General features: G+C 32.5%; 2 protein-coding genes across 2 annotated transcripts; both read right to left on the reverse strand.

The window, feature by feature from the left end:
* On the reverse strand, positions 7,831 to 8,187 carry LOC107646611 (heat shock protein 82-like). The gene has a single exon (XM_016350787.1). It carries the CDS (start codon positions 8,185 to 8,187, stop codon positions 7,831 to 7,833), a length of 357 nt encoding a protein of 118 aa, XP_016206273.1.
* Positions 12,550 to 13,351, reverse strand: LOC107648050. The gene has a single exon (XM_016352074.2). It carries the CDS (start codon positions 13,338 to 13,340, stop codon positions 12,759 to 12,761), a length of 582 nt encoding a protein of 193 aa, XP_016207560.1. The 5' UTR covers positions 13,341 to 13,351; the 3' UTR covers positions 12,550 to 12,758.

The following is a 13,357-nucleotide window of genomic DNA, read 5'->3' on the forward strand; positions in this document are numbered from 1 at the left end:
ACTCCATTCCTGCAAAGCCTTCGCCCTCAACCAGATGTTCGTGTTCTATTTCATCTTCCTGTAAATTGTACTCGTCCAACTCCATTCCTGCAAAGCCTTCGCCCTCAACCAATCCAACTCCATGGTCTGCTTCGCCCCCAGTGGTATCTTCATCCCCGGCAACCCTATGCCAAACAACAACAATGTGGTAATTTAGCGAAACACGCAAAATTGGGGGATGTCCTTCAAAGAAAATTGCAGACATATGACGAAACAAAGGGGGATATTTGTAAATCAAGTGAAGGGTGATAATACAATGGGTACCTTCTTTCCATTTATGGAGACGGCGAAGCCATTAACTGCTGAAGACAACCGACAATGCAGATCAGGTACCGTCGTCGTCAGAGGTGAGGCTATTTGTGTACTTGGATCCGCCTAAACAGAATCATTAACACTGAGTGGGGGGGGGAGAAGAAGTTAGCTGAGTGGGGTGGTTTCAGTCATTCTCGGTGGTGGAGATAGGAAGGGACAGTGCGATTGCGACGGAGGGGAAGGGGAGGAAGAGGTTGCGATTGTGACGGAATGGAAGGGGAGGAAGAGGGTGCGATTGCGACGGGGAGGAAGGGGAGAAATAGGGCGGCAGTAATAGTTGACTAATTCTAAAAATTAAGTTAAGTGTATTCATTTCAAAAAACCAAAAAGTGACCCCTATAATTTATATAAAATTGCAAAAAGAACCCAGCAAAACCATGCATTTTAATTCTGGTCTCGCCTAGCTGACCGGTGCGCCAAACAATAAAATGGTGTTTCAGTGCGCTATGTAACCCCGCGTACCGAATCCGTGCCCAAAAGTGTAAAACTGTAAAAGAGAAAGAAAAACATCAAGGTCGTGGTTAGAGGCTTGGTTGAGTTGCATATTATTTGCCTCCTTAATAACCACGTTTGGGTTCAAGTCTCACAGGAGATCCAATACCTCCTCTAATAGGAAACGATTAATCTGGTACCCACCTCCCTAAGGGTGGGTGAACTGAACACTAATGGAGCCTATAGGGAGAAAACAAAAGAAGCGGGGAGTGGTGGCTTGCTAAGAACACATAAAGGGGAGTGGATAGGAGGTTTTACCACAAGATTGGGAAATCGTTAAACTATGCAGGCAGAATTGTGGGGTGTTGTCCATGGGCTTAGGATGGCACGGGACTTGGGTATGAGAAGAATAGTTATAGAAGTTAATTCAATAGAAGTGTATGAGGAGATAAATCTCAAGCATAATACACAACGTTTTAACCCCCTCCTAAGAGAAATTGAGGAGCTTCAAAAAAGACCTTGGGAGCTCAACTTTCAACACACCTCAAGAGAAGGAAACATGTGCGCTGATTGGCTTGCAAAAGAAAGTTTCAAAAGGCAAAATGGGTTTGGCTTCATTGACAGTATGCTCGAAGGAATGGAGTCTCTATATATGAATGATAGAAGAGGAATAATCATTGCAGACAGTTAGTTTTGTTCTCTCTTTGGGCCTTGGCCCCAATGGTTCACCAAAAAATAAACTTTGTAATCAAAATAATTAATTAAGGAACGTTGATAATAAATTTATGGTGATTTATATAATAATTTAACTTAACAAATTGAATTAAAATTTTAATTTTTTTTGTGACTAATTAAAATTTTGATCGAAAACCATAAGAAAATTAAAATAAAAATCATAATCCTGAATCATCACTCATACGCAAGTGAATTCCCATAATAGCTCTTAAGATTCACACGATTACCTAATGTGATTTTTAAGATTCTAATTTCACCATAATGGTCTCCCAAATTGAGCTCCAAATACCATCGTGGTCCCTACTCCCTAGGCTCATTCCGGTGATGACTCAGCTGAAAATCAGGGTTCTTCAATTTCGAAACCTTGTAATTCATTAACGCAACCTTGTGATTCATAAAAAAATCAGGATTCTTCTTCACCTTCCCCTAATTTCGTTCCTTCTCCAACCATAATTTCATCCATAACCTCCTCCACTTCACCGCCACCGCTATCGCCAGAGACATTCACCTCATCGCCTCTGACTTTGCATCATTTCTTGTCACCGTCATCGAAGAAAATCGTGGCAATGGATTTCAGGTGGAAAAGCACAATCTTTAAGGCCTGCGTCTTCGAGACGTGGGGGTAGGATTTGGTGCAGTAATTCGTGTTGCTCTTTGGCAGACTCCATTGGAAAAATTAGATTCCGATTTCGAATTTTATTTTGTGATCTTTTTGTTTTGGGAAATAAAACTCTAACTCCTCTTGCTTGCAATGGAAGAGATGAACGGATAACTCAATCTTGAGTCGGATGTTTTCTTGTCTCAAAATTTTTGACCCCACCCACGAGACCCTACAACAGCACCATTGATGAAGACAAGAAGAAGATGGAGAGGGAGTTTGGAGGTGGAAAAGACGAATGGAGTGATAATCAAAACTAGGAGTGTTCGCAGTGCGGTTTGGATCGGTTTTGAGTCAAAAACTCATCCGATCCAAACACTAATTGTACTTGCAGTGCGGTTTGGATTTGATGACTTTTAGAAAAAAATCCGATCCGATCCGATCCAATTTCAAGCAGTTTGGATTGGATTGGATTTGCGTTTTTGTAAATTAAAAAAATCAAATACATATAACAAGTCGCAGCATTAAATTTTAAATAATCAACGATGACATAACAAGTCTCAACAATATTTTAAGAAGCCAACAATAACATAACAATAGAAATAAAATTATAAGTTAGTTAAAATAAATAAATAAATAACATTTTGAACATAAAATATTTATTAAATAATAATAATACTGAATAATATAAAAATGTATAATAAATTGAACATGTTATAAGTATAATTGTAAATATAATAATAAAATAATAATATTATAGTACATTGTGCGGTTCGGATTGGATTGGATCGGTTATGAAAAGTAGATCCGAAATCCGATCCGATCCAACGGTTTGTAAAAAATAGAATCCAATCAAATCCGAATTAGTGCGGTTTTAATTGGTTTTCGATTTGGATTGGATTGGATGGGCGGTTTAATTTGGATCGGTTTAAATTTTGAACACCCCTATTTGTTAATAACAAAACTACAACAATTTAAAACTGTTGCCTATCCAGTTATGGTTTTAAACCGTTACATCATGGAAGAGAACAGTTCTAAACTGTTGGCTATCTAGTAACGATTTTAAACCGTTCTTTAAAAATGGTCGTTAAAACCGTTATCTATGCCATTAACTATGGCAACGATTTTTTGTCATTGTCTTGGATAAAAAACCGTTGCCTATAAACATTGGCAACGGCCGCATATACCACAGATAAAAAACTGTTGCCTAAAGATTTAGAAACAGTTTTTTATCTTTTTCGACTATTGCAAAAATCCTTATTTATTATAATATATTCATATATTACGCATGAAGAAAAGAGATAACATTTATTACTTATTATTGGTTATAAAATTTATCTCGTCTTCTGTAAACCATTAAAAAGAACTACAAACAATAAACACAAGGATAAAATCACAAAGGTATAGTTCATGTTTTCTGGGTGTTGTTCTTATGTTAGTGTTTTTAGTTTTTACATTTTTTTGTTTTGTTTTGAGAGACTTAGTTAATTAATACCAAAGACAACCTTACATCAGATAAAGTGTGAAATCTTGGCAGAACCCCACTTTAAGATTAGTGTGCAAAATAAATTCAAGTGATTAATTAACTTGGATCGTACTCATCCTTATTTGAGTGTATGGGCGTTTTTAGGCCACGCTCTGTTTTTGTTTTTTGTTTTTTTTGGTTCGGTTTTGTGGAATTTCAGCTTGTTTATCAGAAAAGAAATACAAATGCAGAGATTAAATACTTTGCATATAATACGAAGTCAGAGTCTTCCTAGAAGATTACTTAATAATCACCTTGTCTAATTTCAAAATTGATGGAGCATTTTATGCACTTTAAGAAGTGAAGTATAATAACCAATCTATTCACAAATGATAAAATTAATTTTTTACTTACGACAAATATTTTTTATGTGAGAAAATTATAATATTTAAACATTAGTTTCATTTATTTAGAAATAAATTTGTTAATATTTATTTTTTTAATAAAAATAGCAGTTGACTACTAGTTTACTGAACTATCATTATTAAAGAATGACTCCAGTTTACTGCAACCAAAGTTTTGGATGAGTGGTTAAATATGTTGTATCGGGTTCAAATCTTGACGATGGCTAAACAATAGATAGACTACTAATATACAGGTGCACTTTCATTGCCTAATTTTCTCGGTCGTATGGTTTTCTAAAGTCTAAACATGTAGTGACACCAAATATGTAATGAACCAACCATTTAGAACTTGTCAAGAATTTCATTGTATAACTATATACAAACCTATGCAAAAATTAATTATAATTGAAATGTGAAACATTATTGTACTTTATTCGGGGCCATCCTTGTTGTTGGTGTATACTCAAGCACATCATACATCAGTAGTGGCGTGCATTTCCATTCGAGGACTGTTATGATGTCTTCCATGTAAGAATGTTTGTGCAAATTTGAAATTGGTATATTGGTATATATATGGTGTTTGTATAGAAGGATCCATGGATTTAATGCAAACGCTTACAACTGTATGTTAATAAGTTGCTTGCCACGCGCCATTCACAAGCTATCTTCCTCGCTCATAACTCATAACCGTCATATATTTAGGCACTCCTCCACATACATAGTCTCAATTTTTTTGTTGCAAACTAAAGAAGCAATATCCATGCATCTCGCAATATTAATAAGAGTTTTATAATTAAAATTTTATATTGAAAAATTAAAATTAATTTGTGTTTTACTATATTTGTAATTTTGTACTTGGATGAGTAACTTTAATACATGCCTTTAGAAAGACTTTAATAAAAACAAACTGGACTAAAACGATGGACTTTGGGGGGGAGGGGGAGGGGGGTGTTTGAGGTTCTAAAAATTACATAAATATTTTTAGTATTGAGATTAGATTTATTTAATCAAACCTTTTTTTTCTTCTTTTGATTGGTTGTCTTTTTTTTTTTTTCGTCAAGTTATATCCTAAATTACTAACACACACTCGTCCAGTCGTCCCTTTATAAGTTTCATATGTTGGCCAATACTACTGTGATGAAGGATATATTTTTCTTTAGCTTCTGAAGAGACGTGGATAAGCAAACTGCTGAACATGTGTTATCTTGTTTCTCGAGGAGGCAAGGACGACACGTCCTGACTGAAATCAAAGGCTGCAGACTATGACGCATGAGGAAAAACGAAAATTAAATCAAGTAAGTATAATTTTGTGTTAATGATTATGATTATATTTTTGGACTTTTTTATTGCTTAGTAACATTTTTTGTTATGTTATAGTGTGAGCTATTTTGTTATTTTATTGTGTTATGGGTATTTGATTTTTAATTTTTATTCATTAGACCTAGTATGAATCGGAATTGTTTTTTTGTTGCGGAAGGTAGAAAAAAAATATTAGTTATTGTACATTTGATTAGTTTATATTATTAAATAGATTATCTAATAAAAATAAAAATTTTTCATTTTTCGAATTTTGAATTTTTTTTTTACAAATAAAAATTAATTTATTTTAGTTTTATAGTAAATAAATTGGTTAGTTTCATTTCACAATTCTATTTTTTTCTTTAATATTTAATAATGTGGTTAAATATTTTTTATTCGTGTTTTTTTATTTTGTTAATCATTTTATTCTTGATTTGTTGGTTTTTATTTTATTGCCATTTAGAAAATACAAAATAACAAAAATATCTATTTTTTTGTATTTACATACTTTCATTTTATGTTGTCGTGTTATACTTTGGAGTACCACAGATATACGAGACAAAAACAAGTAACAAAAATTCATATTGTAAGACAAAATGAATATATAAAATATATTAATATAGATTTAAGACTTAAGATGATGTGTATTTGTTTTTTTCTCAAAAAAATTAGTTTATAAATTTAAAATTCGTGAATATTAATTGAAAATTGACATAAAATTTAGTATAAATTAAATTATTTGAAAATAAGAACTATAAAAAAAATTAAATTTGATATTATTATTATTTTATTTTTTATTTCTCACAGTATCCCCAACCCAATAAGTCAATGACTAATCCGCTACGGTATTAAACTTCATCTAAGGGTTTGTTGTTGGCCAATGCGCTGCTGCATGTATAAAGCGGGATTCGAAATCTCGATACTTACTTAGGCAACTAGTGAACTAACCACTAAACCAACCCATTTTGATTTTATTCTTATTATTGTTATTGGTGTTGTTGTTCATATTTTAGATGGGCTATTGTTGTTGTTTTCTAACTAAAATTTATTATCACGATAAGTTTCACAAAATTTGAAGTCACAGCAAAAAAAATCAGCCAATTCTACTTAACCAAAAATTATCTCTACAACAACAAAAAAATCGAATTAATTAATAATCACATTAATCATTGTGTAAATCACCATTACTATGACACTTCCCACCAAATATTGTCGTCTAACACCAATGCTTTCATCTAACAGCAATCCAAACCCAAATATTGTCGTCTGCGTATGATTATTCGAACCAGAAAATATCACCAACGGTTTCTGATATTTATTTCTTTTTTGTAGATCAAATCAAAAGCAAGAACGTTTTCAAAGTATTGGTAATCAACCCTACTGCCACTGTCAGCCCAAAACATATTCGTTAGCATATTATCCTTAGTAACATTATACCTTGCCATAAAAATATGGTTCAGCCAAAGAAGATCTAGCTTTTTCCAAAAAAGTTACACGTAGTGGTGAGGAGTCTCCCTAATTTTCAATCACCATAATCATGCTATCTTCAGAAAGAGATTATGTCCATATAAAAACCTTAGCCATCTCTTCCAAATTGATCCCCTCCTTGTTCCCAGATACAACCCCCACCACACACACTCTCCTCCTTATTATTATTATTATTATTATTATTATTATTATTATTCGAATTGGTTTAATTCAAATCATCATGTAATTCGAACCAACTTACTTCGAATTACAGAGAACGCCGTCTTCTTGAGTAATTCGAACTCACTTAGTTCGAATAATGCTCAATTGTAGTTCGAACCATATAAATTCGAATTACATCCATCACGTGTTCCATCATAATTCGAACTCCATTGGTTCAAATTACATATTTTTCTAATTCGAACCAAACTGGTTCGAATTATATAATAATATATTTTGGCTGATTCGTAAATTAATTTTAAGTTTAGCTGATTCATGTAATTTCTTCCCTCCCTTGATTTAATTGTGTTTTTTACCCTTTTTTTTATATGACCTATTTTTATTTTTTCAACTTAGCTTCTGTTACCTCCGAATCATTGTATGCATGACGTGAGAGGCCCTTTACCCCTCATTCTTAAAAGTTTGCCTTTCCAAATTAGAGGCAGTGAAAACTAAATGGTACATTCAATTGTGCTTACAAATTAGTACCTAAATTTTATCTAATTTAATTTTTGTAATAAGCTTTTATTTTAAAAAAATATTTATTTTTATATTTTTTAAATTAAATATTAATTTTTAATTTTTTTTAATAAGTAGATACTACTTTTTATACTTTTCCTTTTAAATACCATAACATTCACCAAACTAAATACTGATGTACAATAATATTTATTCCGAAGGAAAAACCGCTTTTTCTGTTTTTCATTGATGTATATTATATTAATTTGACAAAATAGCAGACTCCATGGGAACACATTTTCACATCACAAGATTACAACACAAACACAGGAACAAAACATAATTTGACCGACTAAGACTCCAATACCCATTATCAACCTAACTCACAGACCCTTTAGCACTTAATCGACTTCTTCCATCTTACTTTCCTCGGCACCATCCTCTTCCAGTGCTGGGATGTCAGCATCGTCCCCACCAGTTTCATCCTCATCGATGCTCAAACCCAGCTTCAACATCCTGTGGATTCTTGCAGCAAAGGTGTTTGGATCATCAAGGCTGAAACCAGAAGTCAAAAGAGCGGTCTCAAAGAGAAGCAGCACAAGATCCTTTACTGACTTGTCATTCTTGTCAGCTTCTGCCCTCTTCCTCAGTTCTTCCATAATGCCATTGTCAGGGTTGATCTCCATAGTCTTCTTGCTAGACATGTAGCCAGCCATGCTGTTATCTCTCAAGGCCTGAGCCTTCATAATCCTCTCCATGTTTGCAGTCCAACCATACTCACCAGTAACCAAACAGCAAGGTGAATCAACAATCCTGTCAGAAACCACAACCTTCTCAACTTTGTCTCCCAATATATCCTTGATAACTTTGCAGAGGTCATTAAACGAAGCTTAAACTCAGAGAGAGAAGGGTTAGAACATTATAGTTTTATGGAGTGCAGACACTTTATTTTGGTCATCAACAAAGAGAGATCCTAAATTAATAAATGGTGTCTAAGCTATTCTTGACTAACTCATTTTTATCTATCCAAATCTATTTATGTGGCAAAAAAGCCCAACTACAAAAAATATTACTGGGCCTAAAATAAAGATGTCCAAAAATTATACTTACCTGATTAATTTTCCTTTATGGGTCACAGTCAACAGTTTCTGCTTCCAGTCACGTGTTTAGCAGCTTATTTCTTCTTGTTTCTTCAGCAAGTAAAGAAAAATATTTTTTTGGTCACTAACTTAATCACCATTGCTAGAATTCGAATCTGTGTGACTTTAGTTTGAAGCAAATAATTTTGTCACTACATCATATGCCTCAGCCACGTTATAACTAGGATTCGAATCCGATATATTTGCTAGCAAGACATACTTAGTTGCCACTAGATTAGGCCTGTTCATTGTCTATTTTCTTGTCAGGAGTTTTTTTTTTCTTTACGGTCGTGAAACTCATAATGGATTGTTTTTTTAGATTTTTTTAGCATAGCTCATACGGCCCACTCTGTTTGGGTTTAATTAACTAATTAGTAGCAACCAAAAATACAAAAACATGTAGCTCGTCTCCAAAATAAACCCCACCAGCCAGTCCCATACCACAAAAAAGGAAAAAAAAAAAAACACTAAATAGGTGCGTATTCCTACTCAACAATTTTCAGTAGAGGTTGTGCTTCATGAGCCTATATACTATAGAAGGTAGGTATAAAATAGACTCACTAACTTTGACAACGGTTTACCGTTGATCTACTCTATCCAAACCCAAACAAGCCTAGGATCAATGGTTCAGTTTATTTAATTTGGCTAGGATTTTTTTCTTTTTTGGTTTTTCACGTATTTTCTAATTCGACAGGTCAAAGATTAATTTGTCGTGGATATGAACTCCATTTAAGGGTTTGTTGGTGACCAATTAATTACTGCATACACAAAGCGAGATTCGAACCCCAATACTTACTTAAGCGGACAAGTGAGTTGACCACTCAACCAACTCAAGTTTGTTATTTCACTACCAAAAATAAGGGATTTAGCCACGGAAAAATCTGTGGCTAAACTCTAAAAAAACTGTGGCAATTATGCTTTAGCAACAAATGAACATCTGTGGTTAAAGAGGGCGATGCGTTTTTAATTAGCCATGTTTTTTACTCCATTAGCCACAGTCTTAACACCCGTGGAGACATTTTGTTAGCCGCAACCTTAGTACGTTTAGACACGCTCTTTTCTATGGCAAAATGAAAAGATGCATAACGAAATAATTGTTTCTACCACACTTTATCCGTGGCAAAATTGGCCAGGCTGGACTTTTTTGCCACACTTTTTTTCCGTGGCTAACAATAAAAGTTAAATTAAAAAAAATATCATAATAAAAATGCTCCTTAATATAAAATTTTATCAGATATGATTAAAAAAAATAATAATAACATTCCTATACATATTATCCATAGTATAAAAATATGAAATTAATTAATACTTAGTATTGAAAAGCAAATATCCTAGATTACATGGGTTTAATGTTAAAAAAAATATTCAAATATAACTGTTACAAAATAAATATCAGACTTTGCTAAAATGATACAAAAAACTGAAAGCCTAAAAGTACCAAGACAAAATGAATTTATTAATCTCTACATTTCTTGTTACACATACAACCCACATGAAATGTAACTTCAGCCTACATCCTGTCGATACTTCAGTTGTTTTGTGTGCTCCAATAAAATTTGCTAAGAAAGATAGAGATTAGGAATCAAGCTAAGAAATTAATAGGCCATGAAGAACAAAATGATGCCAAAAAAGAAATATAAAAAATAAAATGATGCCAAAAAAGAATTAACATGAAGAAGTGCAACTTTATTCAAATTTATCCAGCATTGCCTTCTACCTAGTTCAAATTTATCCATATTCATACAAGTTTCAATAATTACAAAGCCACAAAGTTAAATCAAAAGTTTAACAGTTTAAAAGAAAATACAAACTGGAATGGAGATCTCAGCATCGACAAGAGCCAAAATTGCAACATTGATACACGCAGATCTAGTTCCTGCATAGGAATATTGGGGAAGAGTTAGTAAATGGTAAAAAAAAAAAATAGTCTTTTAAATTAAAAGAAAAAAGAGTAAAGATCCAGCAAAGAGAGAATATTAAATAGACATAAAAATGGGCTGCTTAGGATTCCTTCCAATCTTCTTTGTGATTTAGGATTAAGATTGCCTGTAAAATCTTGATTTCCACTATTTTGGGACCCTTCTTTGGCGACTCAATGCTGACTAAGGATACAGAAAAACTGAACAATAGACCTGTGAGGGAGTTCTTCCGATTTTTCAGTGAGTGGGCTTTACTTTGGTGTTAAGTGAAAATTACTTTTAAGTTTTTCGCCCAAAATTTTACTTGTATTATTGTAAAAGTTCATTTAAATTTATTTCAGTCAGTAATTGAGATTTTTAATTTAAATTAATAGTTAACTATAACGAAAAAAAATATAGAATTATAATATATACCATATTTTAAAGACGGTGCATACTAATTACTGTTTCAAAAATAAACCTACGTTAATTTATGTTGGATATTTTTTTTACTAAATTAATAAAAAGATAATAAAAAATAAAAAAATTAGGAAAACTAATGCATATTGTGAATTAGAGACAAAAAAAATATACTCTTTTTTATCATAAATTTTATATATACTTTTAACATTCATTCTCAATTAATTAAAGTAATAAGTATGTACTCTTTTTATACTATTTCAACTAATGCATCTTTGATTACTCAATGCTGAATTTACTAAGGATACGGAGAAACCTGAACAATAGTTTAAATCTGTGAAAGAGTTCTTCCGATTTTTTAGTGAGTGGACTTTACTTTGGTGCTAAGTCAAAGTTATTTTTTTTTTCGCCCAAAATTTTACTTGTGTTACTGTAAACTTTCATTTTAATTTATTTCAGTAAAATAATTGAGATTTTTAATTTAAATTAATAGTTAACTATAAAAAAAATATAAAATTATAATTATATATCATATTTCAAAGACGGTACATACTAATTAGGATTATGGATTTTGACTCGGATTTAAAAAAATAAAAAAAGATTGCCCNNAATTTATGTCGAATTTTTTTATTAAATTAATAAAAAATATAAAAAAATAGAAAAATAAAATTTGGAAAAATTAATACATATTGTGAATTGGGGACAAAAAATATATTTTTTTTATCATGATTTTTATACTTTTAACATTCATTCTTAATTAATTAAAGTTAGAAGTATGTACTCTTTTTATATTATTCCAACTAATGCATATCTTATCAATTGAAAATGGCTGAGAAGGAGAGAAAAAAAACCATCGACAAACTAGATAAGTCTGCACCCTTAAAAATTGAAACTTATTATTAAGGTTTAAATTTGGAAAAAGTAGAAATTGCATATAAAATTTTTGAAAGAGATGAAAGGAAACACTAGAAGCGCGTAATTTAAAAGTAGACATCGTTTAATTTCGCCACGATGAGTATTGGGTCTGTGACAATTGAGAGAGTCAGTTCAAATTGACCACAGACAAATAAAAACGTGAAAATCGCACAATTTAACCACAGACAAAATATTGCAAGAGGTTACAACTAGATATTTGCCACTACTTCTTGTTCGTGAGCATTTTCTCATGATAAACTACCGTGTTTCTGGTAGTATTTGGCTCGCAATTTTATTAAGTCAATTTATTGAGCTTATAACTAATCGAATTTGAGATTTCACTCGCTTCCAGTTTTATTTGTAAGAAATAAAATTTTATCTAAATAATGATTTATGAGAATTTTAAAAGGAAGAGTTTAACTAATAATATATATCCTAAAATAAATTATTATCAATTGAATTTTTTAATAAAAAACATATAAAAACCTTCTCTGAACGAAACTTGTTATCACGACTGAAAAGTATTTTGTGGTCAACTTTATGTAAGCATTTCACGTCTTTCTGAATTATGCTTTTTCCCCCTATATGCATGCTTTATTCTTGTGTAATTTACAACCAAAAACATAAAAGGCTCTCATCTCACAAATAATAAGAAAAAAAAGGGGGCAATGCTATAATTTTCCCAATCTCTTGGTTTGGCTTAATTGAACGACATACAATAACATAAAAAGAGGAAAAGATAAATCGATTTTGCTATATTCTTGTTTCATTATGCAGTTTTAGGCATGTTAACATGAAATTTAAACAAACAACTTAAAGGCGATTACTCACTGTATACTTGTTCTCGTATAGAATTAATAATTAAAAATAGTTAGATAATAATTTAGTCAAATATATTAAGCCGTTTTTAATTTTAAATTTCAATCAACGATAAATACACGAGAGTTTTCACTTAAATTAAAAACTTTTGATGAAGAACCAACGAGAGAGTTTTGTGTTAATCTTGTTCTTCTCCTTAATGGTGTCCAAGCTAGGCTTCCATCCTTTCCCGGACATTTGCCTACTCAGATAATATTCCGGCCTGTCTTCAATGATTTCCGGCACTAGTTGCTCAATATTATTCCCCGCCATGTTTTCCTCCTTTCTCTGCAACATTTCATTGTTCCGCCAAAGCCTTGCGATCCAAGGAAGAAGCCTTGGAGAACACACCGCAAGATCGTTGTACTTGCAATGAAGTGTGGCAGAATAATTAACCATCATCACAATGCGGCGGCACTCTTCGCCGCTCAGTCCCACCGCCTTCCCTCGCTTCACCGGAAGCATCACGTACATTTTTCTCATCTCTAACTTCTTGTCAGCAGGCAATGGAGTTGGCCTTCTCTCCTTCATGGCGGAGTCCATCTCCACCACCACCTGTTGCGGATGCTCTAACATGAGCTCCGCCGCCGTTAACGGCTCGTCGAATTCTTGAACGGATCCATCGCAGAACACAATTTTGCCCCTTACATGTGAGGCGCCAAATGAGACATGGTTTCCCATTGTTATTATTATTATTA

Source organism: Arachis ipaensis, chromosome B06 (genome assembly GCF_000816755.2).
Source record: "Arachis ipaensis cultivar K30076 chromosome B06, Araip1.1, whole genome shotgun sequence".
Lineage (NCBI taxonomy): Eukaryota > Viridiplantae > Streptophyta > Magnoliopsida > Fabales > Fabaceae > Arachis > Arachis ipaensis.